At 38.6% G+C, this 13,411-nt stretch overlaps 1 protein-coding gene across 3 annotated transcripts in view; it reads left to right on the forward strand.

Annotated features, from left to right (window-relative positions):
• THADA (THADA armadillo repeat containing) overlaps positions 1-13,411 on the forward strand; it is a 166,796-nt gene that overhangs the window by 33,375 nt on the left and 120,010 nt on the right. For all 3 annotated transcript variants that reach the window (XM_060754384.2, XM_067463631.1, XM_067463626.1), the window contains exons 22-23: positions 1,559-1,668; positions 11,810-11,942. In XM_060754384.2, coding sequence (XP_060610367.2) covers positions 1,559-1,668; positions 11,810-11,942 — 243 coding nt within the window. The remainder of the gene's footprint in view (positions 1-1,558; positions 1,669-11,809; positions 11,943-13,411) is intronic.

Consider the following 13,411-nt stretch of genomic DNA (forward strand, 5'->3'; position numbering starts at 1 on the left):
TTATGGTCTATAATTTTGGACAGCAAACACATTGATTGATTGAAGATATCATGTTCCCCACAGGCTGGATGACAGAATTATGTTCATTCAGGAGTGCCTTTTCTTTTTAAAGCCCTCCCTTTCGAAAGCCCACAAAGACTAGTACACCATCTGGGACTGTTCAAAAGAATGGATTGCAGTGTTTACAAGAAATTAGCTTACCACAAGTATTTCATTTGGAAATGTTTTGGATTTATTAGATTTCTGTTTTTAATTGATGACCTTTTCCCTTTCCCATATGGTTTCAACCAAACTGGTTTCCAGCCTGGGAGTCTGACACACACAGTATGCGTGTGTTTTCTTAAACCCTGTCCCTTTCTTTTTTATGAGTATGGAAGTGGAGGACGCTCGGAAATAAAATCCCGCTTTTGAAAAACTGTTGTAGCATTTTAGGTGGGAACACTCCTTTCGCTATGGACAGGCTTTAAATGAATGCTTTCCTGTGTGTAGAGACATGGAAATAATGCAAATATTTTTATTTGTATATTGTCTAAAACAGCTGTTTTTATCAGGCTGACAGCTGTACTTGTCCTGTAAAGCACTGGGAGGGCAAAGAAATGACCAGCAATACAACTCCATCATTAAGTTCCTTCTTCTTTTCCAAGTCAAACAGGAATTGGTTTCGTAGAGTTATGCACACTTTCTGATGCCAATGCCACGGGCTTCACATGAAAACATAGCTGTAAATGTTGGCTGTTTGGTTAGCAGCAATTTTTTAGAAATATCCCAGTTAGCACTCTTTCTATTGACTATTTTTGTTTTTGTAATCGTATTTATCAAACTGGTCCATTTATTGCTTCAGGAGAATAAATTCCAGCCATTACAAACAGTTAGGTGGTGATCATTTTCCTTTGATTGCATATTTGTTGCTTGATGGGAGTCCCCGGTGGTGCAATGGGTTAAACCACTGAGCTGCTGAACTTGTTGATCGAAAGGTTGCAGGTTTGAATGCAGGGAGCTCCTAACAGCTCCTGCTGTTAGCCCCAGTTCTGCCAACCTAGCAGTTCGAAAACATGCAAATATGAGTAGATCAATAGGTACCGTTCCGGTGGGAAGGTAGCAGTGCTCCATGCAGTCATGCCGGCCATGTGACCTAGGAGGTGTCTACAGACAATGCCAGCTCTTTGGCTTAGAAATGGTAATGAGTACCAGTCCCCAGAATCGAATACAACTAGACTTAATATCAAGGGAAACCTTTACTATTAGCACAGAGGAGAAAGGATTTTAGAGTTTTTTTTTATAAGCTAGCTTTTTATGTGGAAAGATGTTCTGATTAAACGTTAAAAATATTGACCTCTTGCTGTAAACAGAAGTGGTCCAGTTGATGCACAGAAATCATATAAGGTATTTCGTCATGTTGTTTCTTTCAGCACACCCCAGAACCTGATGGGAATAAGATCAATGTTTAAAATTATTTTCCCTACATAAAAGTTATTTTTCAGTTGTGATTAATTTTAATGTTCAGTTGTATTTGAAATAGGGTTATCAACAGTTTGTTCAAATCACTTTTTTTTGCTAGGTGAAAGATATTGGGGAATATTTCAAGCATCATCTTCTGAAGTCAAGGCACAGAGGCGCATTTGAGCTAGCTTATGCTGGTTTTGTTAAGCTCACCGAAGTACTTTCAAGGTAAGTTTCACCAAGTAAACAGGTCATTATCTTGCTTCTCATTATCTTGCTTTTTATTCGCTGTACTTGCCACCCCCCCCCCCCCATCAGTTTCATCATAATACTTTTATCCCAGCTGTGTTCTACTATTTCAGGCACCATATTGTGGGATAAACTGGGATAGGAACTTCTGTATCATGATACACCAGTTATAGGATAACCTGCCCTTGAAGACCTGATAAGAACCAAAACTGGTGTCATTCTGGTCAAGTCAACGTATGGCTTTTTATTAAAGTTTTATCAGCATTTTTAAATGCTGATAAAACTTTTTAAATTGCCTGGTTTTAAATTGCCTGGTTTTGAGTGATGAATGATTTCATATATTTTTAGTCTTTTACAATTGTTATTTATTTTCCTGAATTGAAATCCCAACATATAGGGCAGGTTTGAAGTATTTAAATAAATAAGGTTTTAAAACATACTTGACAGCTTTAAAAATGCACACATCTTTGAGTGGTTGCTTACAGTGCTTCTAAGTCTTCTATTGTTTTTTATTTGGCCCTGCCCCAATTTCATGTGGATTGGTCCATTTGACTTAAGTGCCAGAAAGATACTCTAGGGTAACATGCTGAACTCATTCCCAATGTCATGTTCTCTGTCACTCAATCTCTCTCACACACCATCACATCAAGCAGCTGCTTTTTTCCAGTAATGTTGCTTTAAGTAATGGAGCACTAATGGGAAAATGGCATAGAAGAGGGGGAATGCAATGGCTGACAGGATGTTCAGCATCTTTTGCCCAGAACATCAACCCTCCCTAAGGCAGGGTGGCTTAAAGACATGGTCAGTCTGTCTTTTTTATGGAATGTATTTAGTATTATGATGTATTTTAACACTGTTATGCTCCATCTCAAGCCGTAAGAAAAGGCAGGTAAAAAATAAATTGTTGTTGTTAATAGCAATGATAATTATTTATTTTTTGCATACTGCGTGGAACTGGATTCATGACTGCACCCATGCAAGATGGCAGATACTTGCAATCTTGAAAGATGACTGGCTTTCATTTTGGTACCAAGTCCAGGAAAAAAAGGGTGGAGTCCCTGGTGGCACAGTGGGTTAAACCGCTGAGCTGCTGAACTTGCTGACCAAAAGGTCAGTGGCTCAAATCCAGGGAGCAGGGTGAACTCCCACTGTTAGCCTCAGCTTCTGCCAACGTAGCAGTTCAAAAACATGCAAATGTGAGTAGATCAATAGGTACTGCTTTGACGGGAAGGTAACAGTGCTCCACGCAGTTATTATTATTATTATTATTATTATTATTATTATTATTATTTACAGTATTTATATTCCGCTCTTCTCATCCCGCAGGGGACTCAGGGCGGATTACAATGCACATATACATGGCAAACATTCAATGCCATAGACACACAACATATATAGACAAGCACAGAGGCTATTTAACATTCCAGCTTCATGAGGGTATGCTCGAATTCCGGCCACTGGGCAAGCTGTCACTTCAAGGTCCACTTGTGACACGAAGTCCTTGATGGAGTACTTCTTCATTCTTTTTCCTGCTGCAGGAGAATTTTATGGCATCGGAAATGAGTTAAATTAGCCTCCCTGCATAAGCAGTACCTAAATTTCCTACTTGACAGATCCAACTGTCTTTTGGACTGCAAAGGTCAACAGCAAGCTAGACAAATGTTCGGGAACTTACTCCAACCCGGGCCATCTTCGAACTCATTACCTTTTGGTCAGTGGTGATTTAATGCAGCTGACTCCTAGCCAACTGGGCCACAGCCCGACCACATGACCTTGGAGGCATCTACGGACAACACCGGCTCTTTGATGTACAAATGGAGATGTGCGCCACCCTCCAGAGTTGGACATGACTAGACTTAATATCGGGGGAAGCCTTACCTTTATCAGGAAAAAAACATAGGTATTGACAGCAACCTCCTCACTTTATGGGTCTCATGTATGAATGTATCCCATATTTCACCCTAATCTTGTCTGAGCTAAGCAGATTAAGCTTTGTTAGTACTTTGATAGGTGACCACCAGAAGGGATTTATCGGTGGTCTGTGGGAAGAGCTAGGAAAGAATCCTGCTTCCAACCATACAGAGGTTTGGCTGTCATTGAGGACTGAAAATACTGAGCTTGATGGACCAAGAGTCTATATCAGTATAAGATTTCCTACGTTCCCATTCAGTGGTACAGCGAATGTACTAGGTCTGACATTCCTTTGTGTGTCCATGGATTGTTCAATTTAAAAAACTTCCAATGTTTAAGCAGTTCTATTAAACATTGAGATTTGCGGGAAGAGTGTAGACAGCTTTTGGAGACAGTAAGTTTACATCCTCCAGGAAAGGCCTGCAGTTTTGCTTTGAAGGTCTTGCTGGTGGTTTTATAGGCTGATGTATGTATTTTATAATTTATAAAGGAGTATAAAGAAGATTTACACCAACTATGATGCATAATGTTTTTCCATTTCATTTTAATTTGTTCTTCCACATGAGAATTAAACAAACTAAATTCATTTGGGTATAGTTTGTGTAGCCAGGCTTGAGACAGCTGTCAGAGGGGAGCTAGGATTTGAGCCAGGGAGTCAGATCTGAGGAAATAAGCCAGGAGCAAGAGCCAAAAAACACAGGAACACACTAAAATCAGGAAGAGAGCTGTTACACAGGCAAACTTCATCCCAAACAGGAAGCCTTCTATAGTTCTTCCTTTCTAGAAGGACCCAGTGGATGGGCATGGATAGTTAAGATCCTGAGAATCCATCAAAACCTCATTTGAGTAGCTTGCTATCTACAGATCTTGTGGCTCCCAGGTTTCTCAATTGTTGTTCTGGCAGTTTCTGAAACATGCATCCATTAATGCACATGTTTTTGTCATAATAAGGAGGCTATCTTTAGGGGAATAATCTTTTGAATTGATTCTACATTGCATCAGGAAATTTGGACCTGAATCCTCTTGGCTAGAAATGGCCATCTGTTGGGTGTGCTTTGAATGCGATTTTTCTGCTTCTTGGCAGGGGGTTGGACTGGATGGCCCACAAGGTCTCTTCAAACTCTGATTCTATGACCTACTGACCCAGTGGGATTTGCTTGTATGTTGATACACTATTCAGCAATTGATTTAGTGGTTCTCCTCCAGTTAGGAACCAACTAGTAGGGTTCAGGTTGACATTCACCACTCCTAGAAATCACACATGCTGTAAGTAATCTTTCCACAATTTGGCTTTTTCATCTACAATATCTGGAGGGCCTCAGGGTGGCAAAAAATCTGCCAGAGATGTGCATTTTCAGTACCATCTAATGGGACATAGGAAGTGGTTCATTCCAGCATCTAAGATGTTAGCTAAGAAATCTGTTCTTCATTTGGTACCACATTCAGATCTTAGTAGATGCAACTGCAATGGCCAGACACTTGTAGGGACTTCAGTGGCAGGCAAGGACACGGAGATGAACTACCCCCTTCCCTGTGCTGATCAGGACCCTGAATTTGAGTATCTATCTATCTATCTATTAGGCTTGGGCGGTTTCATTCGTTAATTTCGTAATTCGTTATTAATTCGTATTTAAATTAGCTTACGATCCAATATTGAGCCATGCAGGACTACTGTGAGGAGTAATTAAAAATCGAAACAATTTTTCCAATTTATTTCGTATTGTTTCGTAATCGTTTCGTAATTGGTTCAAAATTGTTTCGAAATTGTTTCGAAATTGTTTCGTAATTATTTCCGTATGTCTGGTGCAAGTTTTATAGTTGTTGTTTGTTTTATCAGTGATAAAAAATAAATTATCACACCAACAGTCAACAACAGAGGGAGAGGGAAGCTTCAGAAGTCCCCCCTGTCCCATTTGGAAGGTTTTTTAGCATATTGCGCAATCGCGTCCGCCATTGACGAATCGATTAGTAATTTTACGAAATTTCGTATATTTTGAATTTTTTTAAAGGAAAATTTCGGAATTCTTTAAAAAAACGAAATGCAAGGGCCCCCCTAAAAATGAAACGAGTTTAGAACCAAATTTTTCCGTGGTTACCCAAGCCTACTATCTATCTATCTATCTACAGTACATAGAAAGGGTGCTGGTGGTGGTGTCCGTGTGGACAACAGATAAGGCTGAAACAGTTTCAATACAGCTACCTAGATAGCCACAAAGCCCACAGATAGGCCAGTGTTTCCCGTAAACTCTGGAGTATTCCTCAACTTTGCTTAGTGTGGAGCAAAGTCAGGTTAAGAACTAAAAAAATACAGGGTATGTGTGTGTGTGAGTGGACAAGCCCTAGATGTAGAAATTGGTTTGAGTGTTATATATATCTACATAAAATCACCTTTCTCTGTTTTCATGTCTGTTTTACATACAGATCTTCATACTGTTCCTTTCTGGCATTTTGAGTGAGTAAACATTGCTTTAAGAGAAATTTATTTTTTTCCAGAGGAGTACATATATAATTGGAGTTTTTCTACATTCCCAACTTTTCTCACCTTTCCACTGGAAAAATCAGGAAGGGAAGTGGAGAACTTTTTTTTCCAAGCCTTTACATTTTTTTCTGCTGACTGTCTAAGGGTTAAATGATATTGTGTCATTGCATTCTACTTCCTCAACTTGACCAAGGTTCCCTAGCTCTGCTTTCTAGCTGGAGGAACAAAGTAGGATCAATCGTGTGTTTATTTACTGCATTCATATCTCGTCCTTCTCACCCCGAAGGGGACTCACACTCAGGGTGGCTCACAAAACAGGCACAATTCAATGCCATATATACATACACAAGTGATATTAATGAGCTGGAACAGTGTATTCGTAGCTTGGAGAGAATATAGAGATTATTATTGAAAAGCTCCATACTTGTATTTGGCTCTTGGGCTGCAAGTTTCCTGACCTTTCTATTACAATCTGCAACTCAGTAGAAAAAGCACTCTGTGAGATCAGATTAGAAATTGCAGTGGACATTAGAAAGCCAAGTGAGTCTTATAGGGGTGAAGAATAAGATTAGTCATTATTTTTTTCTTGGATTCCTACCAAAAAATCTCATTGTGATGCTGTTAGTGGTTCTCTACAAATCTAACTAGAGCAAAACTTAAGTTGAAGGAAGGAAGTCTGTACATTTATTTTTAGCGCAATGTTTATGTTTGTATGGGAGCGAGGAGGTGAAGACTGTGTGGGACATTTATTGTATTCATTGAAAATGATCAGAGTAGCTATTATGACTATGGAGGAGATTGTTTTAATTGGCAAGGGGAAAAATAAATTGGAGAAACCACAAAAACCATTTGCTAAATTGAAACCAGAGCAACTTCCACATTGGCTAACTGTATGATGTTTTAATTAGTGGTTTTGAAGATTAGGTATGATAAAATAGGCACTCACTTCGCTTGATATCAGTCTGACTTTTCACACGGGGAAATGCGCACTTGACTTTGCGACTGCCATTGTTGAAAGGTTCCATTTTCCTCTCTAGATTTTATGGCAACTTGTTTCTCATGGAAACAACTTTTCAGCCAACCCAGTGGGTTGTGCTGTAGCCAAGTTAAAGGGAGTAGCTGCTTCTATTTTCAAAATCAATCATTCTTAATGTTTTTTATTACTTCAGGGCAACTAAAGTTTTGCTTGAACAAAAATATGTGAGTTAGTGGGTGACTAGGCAAGATTGTATTCCTTCTGGCACCATCAAAGCACCATAATGTCATGGCATTAGGGATTTGTCAGACTTAATTTCAGTATATTTTACTCTTTTCTCCTAGCCCTAGCAGGAGGGAAATGAGTTTGTTCAAAGATAACTGTAACAACTCTTCCCTTTTATGATACCTTGGGCAGTTATCCTTTTCATGGTGTCTTCTTTGTGAATTCCCGTTGGGTGTTTATATAATGTTTAGAAGGAAAACTGTCTCAAGATGGAAGCCTCAAGGTATATAATAAGAGTTTCACTACTTTATGTTATCTGAGGAAATATGCTAAAATTGGGTGAGATCAGATATGGATTACAAGATGTTATTTTCCTGGTTGAAGGCGTAACAGGTGCAGCCAATGACTTCTGGTTAAAGAAAGAGAAGATGGACATGTCGATTTCCCCTATGTTTATGTATTGCACTGGCCAACACACATTTTGTGCCTCAAATGTTAGATTTCTTATTTGACCTGCTGATCCCAAAAATAGAACCAGTTTTCACCTATTTTCACTAGTTTTTGAGATACAGAACAAACAGTATCTACCAGTCACCATTTGCTTGCCCATAGAAAACCATGATAACCGTATCGAAGAAATTAGAGCTGATATGTCCCATTCAATGCCATTTTCTGAATCAGTACACCAAAAAACAGCACACCAACTTCTGTTGTTGTTTGGCGGTATTATTTGTCTTATATGAAACGTCATACAAACATTTCTGGAATAGTTTGAATACACAAAAAAGATTGGCTGAAATTCATGGCATGTTACAAATATATAACCTATAATTATGCATTCATAATTCATTCATATTCATGATTTTTATATATTCAATACAGGGAATACATAGGGAACAAAAAAAAAAAGGCACCAAATCCTGGCGTAGTGAGGAGCATCAGCTGCTGCGAATGACAGAGGTCTGTGCTCTTGTTAATCAGGGCACAACAAACTCATGTTTTCAGCCACTGCTTGTTACCATCTCCATTGCAAGGAGGTGTTATGCTGCTTTGGATTGTTGTAGTAGAGATTACTTATGGGAAGAAGGTAGAAACATGAGTCTGCTGAACCTCAGTTGACTCCTGATGCTCGCAACTGTTGATGCTTCCTGAACCAAGATTTGGGAGGTGGGTAAGTGTACCCAACTAAGCAAGTGGTGTAGACAAAAGGTAGGAAACTACAGGGTGTCCCAAAAGTGGTCATACATAGGAAAACGGAAAATTGTAGTTCAATGTACCTTTATGTACAAAATATACATTATTCACTACAACATTTCACAAAATATTTGCAGAACATTCTCTACATATTAGCCATCTCTTTCTACACACCCATGAAGTCAAAATATTAAAAAATATATAAAATATCGTAGAAAACACAATAAGAGTTTCTTCATTTTCCCTATGTATGCAGACTTTGAGGACTGTAGAAATGGGGCAAGGCCATTTTTCCTTCCTGAACCTACCTGGTGGACCATTTCAGATATTTCAGTTTGCCTGAAGTGATGTGATGTCACTCCTGTATGCCATTTTGGAGGTTTTTCCCTTTGCCGTGTCTGTTTTGGAGAGATCGGGGTGGGATTAGAGGAGCTAATTGATGTTATTTTATGTCATCTGCAGCTCCTCTGCCCATGTGGACACATTTAATATCTTCTCTAAAGTAATTGCATTTTGAGAAGTAAACAAAATGTTTTAACTTCTTCCGTTTAGTAAACTGGCTAAACTATGTTTGATCAACACCTGGTATCAAATTAGAACTGAGTTTGGTCTTGACCAAGCATCCTTTGCTTGAGGCAGTTCCTGTAATTCTGACAGAAATATTTATTTTTAAGGCTGTTTGCTGGGCAGTGAGGTTTTATATGCAGTGCCAAATTGTATAATTGCAGAGGAAACATGCTTCGTAGCAAGAGTCCTTTTCTCACAACTTGATAAGCAAAGTTGAATAATAAATTGGATCCTTTGACTTTCTTTTGTTTTATGCTCTCTATGGCTAGTGGGGCAGGATAATATTTTGATTGTTCAGTATTTTTGGCTTTCATCACCATTCAGTCCAGAGGAAGGGGAAAAGGTTACAGATATTACAAAAAATTATATTATGAAAAGTATTCTGAATTTCAGTATTTTTTCCATATGCTGTAAAAAGAATGCATTGTTCAAGAATGGACATTCTTGCTAAGTCTCTGACAATGCATGTTTGGTAGCATGCTGCAAGTTGCCAACACCTTAAATCAAGAAATAGTTTTTTAAGATCTACAAAGATACTCGCAGGGACACCTCAGCAAGCGAGAGTCCAAAAGTGACAGGCTAAAGCTTGGAACCTCAACCCATGGCTAATACTGGGTGAGAGACTCCTCCGGGCACACAGAAGACTGGCCGACTTGGAAAGCGGTGAATACACTGCACTCTGGCACCACACGATGCAGAGCCAACCTTAAGAAATGGGGCCACAAAATGGAATCCACAACATGTGAGTGTGGAGAAGAGCAAACCACAGACCACCTATTACAATACAGTCGGAGCCTTGTCATATACACAATGGAGGACCTTCTTATAGCAACACCAGAGGCACTCCAAGGGGCCAGCTACTGGTCAAAGGACATTTAGTATAAGGCCAAGTTTTAAACTTTTTGTTTTTAAATACATTACAACTGGTTCGCTTCTGATACAACAATGTATTTGCTTTCTCTGGTTCTAGTGCATCCTATAACACACATTTTCATATTTGATCTATAATTAAGTATACATGAACATGGTGTTTTCTTCAAGCAACTTCTAAGATAATTTGAATTACTGGAATCTGTATGCAGTGGCAAGAGGTCATTGTTGCGAACTTCAGCTTACATCATGGGAGTTTCCCTTGTCCTCTTCTCTGTGAACCCTGTGATCTGCTTCCCAACGCCATGAAGCAGATGTTGGGTGTATTTCTGTTGGGGACTTTGTGGAAGGAGGGAGAAAAGGAATGTGATCCATCACTTCTCTCAGTTTTAATATGAGAAAGAACCCTGTTGAACCACCCAGTGACAATGCTTTTGGGTTTTAGTTATATATACAAGCCTTTGTAGTAGGAATTCCTGGAGCCATAGATTTAACTGTAAACAGATTTAGGTGAGGCTTTTAATGAGAAGCTAACAAGTATACAGTTTCTTAGCATAGTTTGTTTTCTTCTGAACTTGTTGAAGTAAATCAAATTGGAATTAGTTCTAGGAACTGTGAAAGGTTTCTTCTTACTTTAACCCTGGCTTTTTAAGAGGAAAAGGAATGACCCATGAAGGATTAATTAGAAAAAACTTCATTCACAGCCTCATATGAAATGGGGAACTTGATCGAAACCCTGTTCATATTGGTTGCATTCATATGGGACATGTAGGGAATTGGTTGTTTTCCTAGAAAGTCAGTCATTACCTGGTTTATCTGTACTTGCAAGTTTTCTGCTGTTTGATTGAATCTATGGGAAGAGGAAATGAGAATCAGTGAAAGAATTAGCACCTCATGACCACAGTAAAACATGACTAGGTGGGATGTAAAAGCAGCTGTTCAAGAGTAGGTGAAGTAGAACAGTCGATTTCCAGAAAATGGAAGCAGTGGGGAAAAGCGAGGACACTATACATGTTGCCGAGTCTTATGTTGCATAGTCAAGGCTATGACAAGGAGATGAGGGGCTGCATCTCCTCCTATCAGCCCGCACGAGCCCTGAAATCATCAGGAGAGGCCCTTCTCTCATTCCCACCCTCTCAGTAGTAACCCCAAAGGTTCTAGATTAAAACCTTTCTATGGAAGCAGCCCTTCCTGGACAACCCATAATAAGCAGGCTGCCTGGCAAGGCTCACATGGCCAAAGATTTGGAGTGTCAAGATTTTTTAGTGCAATGTTTTAAGGACAACCTCAGTGGCCTGAGATCCAGAGATTTTTAATGATAATGATAAGTGTTGTTATTTATTATGCTTATTTTACATAGTTTATATAATGTATTGGTTTATTGTTTATTTGCTTGGGTTGGGGGCATAATATTGTGCTTTTGTATTACGAAATTTATGTTTTTTAACGCTTTTGAGACCTACCGATGGGAGAAAAGCGGGATATAAATAAATAAATAAATAAATAAGGTTATGTGTGTTGTAGGTAGTCATAGAAGAGTGGTTCTCAATCTGTGGGTCCCCAGATGTTTTGGCCTTTAACTCCCAGAAAGCCTGATAACTGGTAAAATGGTTGGATTTCTGGAGTTGCAGGCCAAAAAACCTGGGGACCCACAGGTTGAGAACCACTGTCATAGAAGATGAAGGACACCATGGTTGACAATGATTCTACTGATTTTGGGATTTCTTTGAGGCATTGTGTATGAGACTTGTGTATGACAAGTGGAATTTTTCCCCCTCCATTTTCCTTACTGTATCAAATTTTTCAATTTTCTTCTAAACTTACATAACTTATTAACACTTGCTTTTCACAAAATGTATTGTTCCCTTTCACTTATTTTCATGCATTTTGTATTACAGATGTAACAATGAAAACATGCACAAGCTGCCACAGCAATGGCTGCACAATGTACTGGAAGAAATTAAATCTAGCAATCCTTCATCTAAACTGTGTGCCACTAGACGCAGTGCTGGCATCCCATTTTATATACAGGTAGCTACAAAAGAAACACATCTGATCTTCATATGACAATGGTTTCTTGATCTGTTTTTTTTTTATATCAGAAATGCAACATGAATTTGCTGATTAAATCTATAGGAATATCCTTCTCCCCCAACTTACACACCTGCTTTATTTTTCATTGTGTCGATTGTTGTCAGCCCTTGTGGCAGCAATGGGACAAGTTCTGTACTCATTACAACTCAGTGTCCCACAAAATTCATTTGGAGAAGTACAAAATACAAATCAAGGAGTATCTGGAATGTAATGCAGAACACCCAACTGTATTGATCGAGGCTAGGGTATTTTACTGTTTGTATTTCTGTTTGTTGGGAATGGTTTGTAAAGGTCAACAGGTGTAGGAAGCCTACTTGAACTTCTGCTTTTAGTATATTGGTATAGATGGTATGGGCTTTGTGATAAAATGGATTCCTGTGTATGAGGAGGAGAGAAAAGGGAAAATTGGATTAGAAATTTTTGTTAATGTAAATATTACCAGAGTTCCTATGTTAAAGGCATTCTCCAAAAATACTATGAAGATAATAATAATAATAATAATAATAATAATAAAATAAACTTTATTTATATCCCGCCACCATCTTCCCAAAGGAACTTGGGGCGGCTAACATGAGGCCAAGTCCAAACAAAATTACAATAAAGCAAAAACATGTAAACAAAAACAATAACATCACATAAAATACTTAGTAATAACATAGTAAAATAAAAATAATATTGAAGATAGGTAAAATCTATAGTCCTAAAAGAAAATAAAATGCCCTTTGGCTTTTATAGTCTTAATCTGTGATTTGACTTTTAGACACTTTACAGTTATTTGATCTGTCTTTTTAATGGATTGTAACAGGAGGTACTGTTCCATTATCCAGACAGAGGCCACTAGGGGGAACTAGAGAGAGAAGGGTAGTCCATTTTACAGGGGGAGAGTTAAAGAAGGAAACAATTTCCCTCATGTCCCTGACATGGAACCCTAGTTTATGATAAGGTAAGTGGGGAAGGGGAATAATCAGTGAAAATGGGGGAAATGGTTTTCCTTCTTCAACCCGCTCCCTGTAAAATAGACTATCCTTCTCTCTCTAGCGCCCCCCTAGTGGCCTCTGCCCTGATAATGGAACAGAATCTAATTGGGTTTCACCCTGTCATAATCAGTAGAAAAGTGAGAGCAAATTGTACTTGGGTTGTATTTAGAAAGCATTCCTATACAGCTTCTTGGAAAATTTAGTTATCTGTAAATATTATCGAAAAAGACAGCTCTTCTTAACAAAAATTCAAAATGTTTAAAAATGAGAATCACTGAGAAAGATTTGGAACTAATAATGAAAATTCAGTGTGAACTTCAAGAGGGTGTATATCTCAGTTTTCCTGCCAATGTGCATGCAGAAAAGCTGAAACCTACCTTTCTTTCCTTTCCTTCCTTACACAGTACAAAATCTCAGAGAAATCAGAGA

Source organism: Anolis sagrei, chromosome 1, assembly GCF_037176765.1.
Source record: "Anolis sagrei isolate rAnoSag1 chromosome 1, rAnoSag1.mat, whole genome shotgun sequence".
Taxonomy (NCBI): Eukaryota; Metazoa; Chordata; class Lepidosauria; order Squamata; family Dactyloidae; genus Anolis; species Anolis sagrei.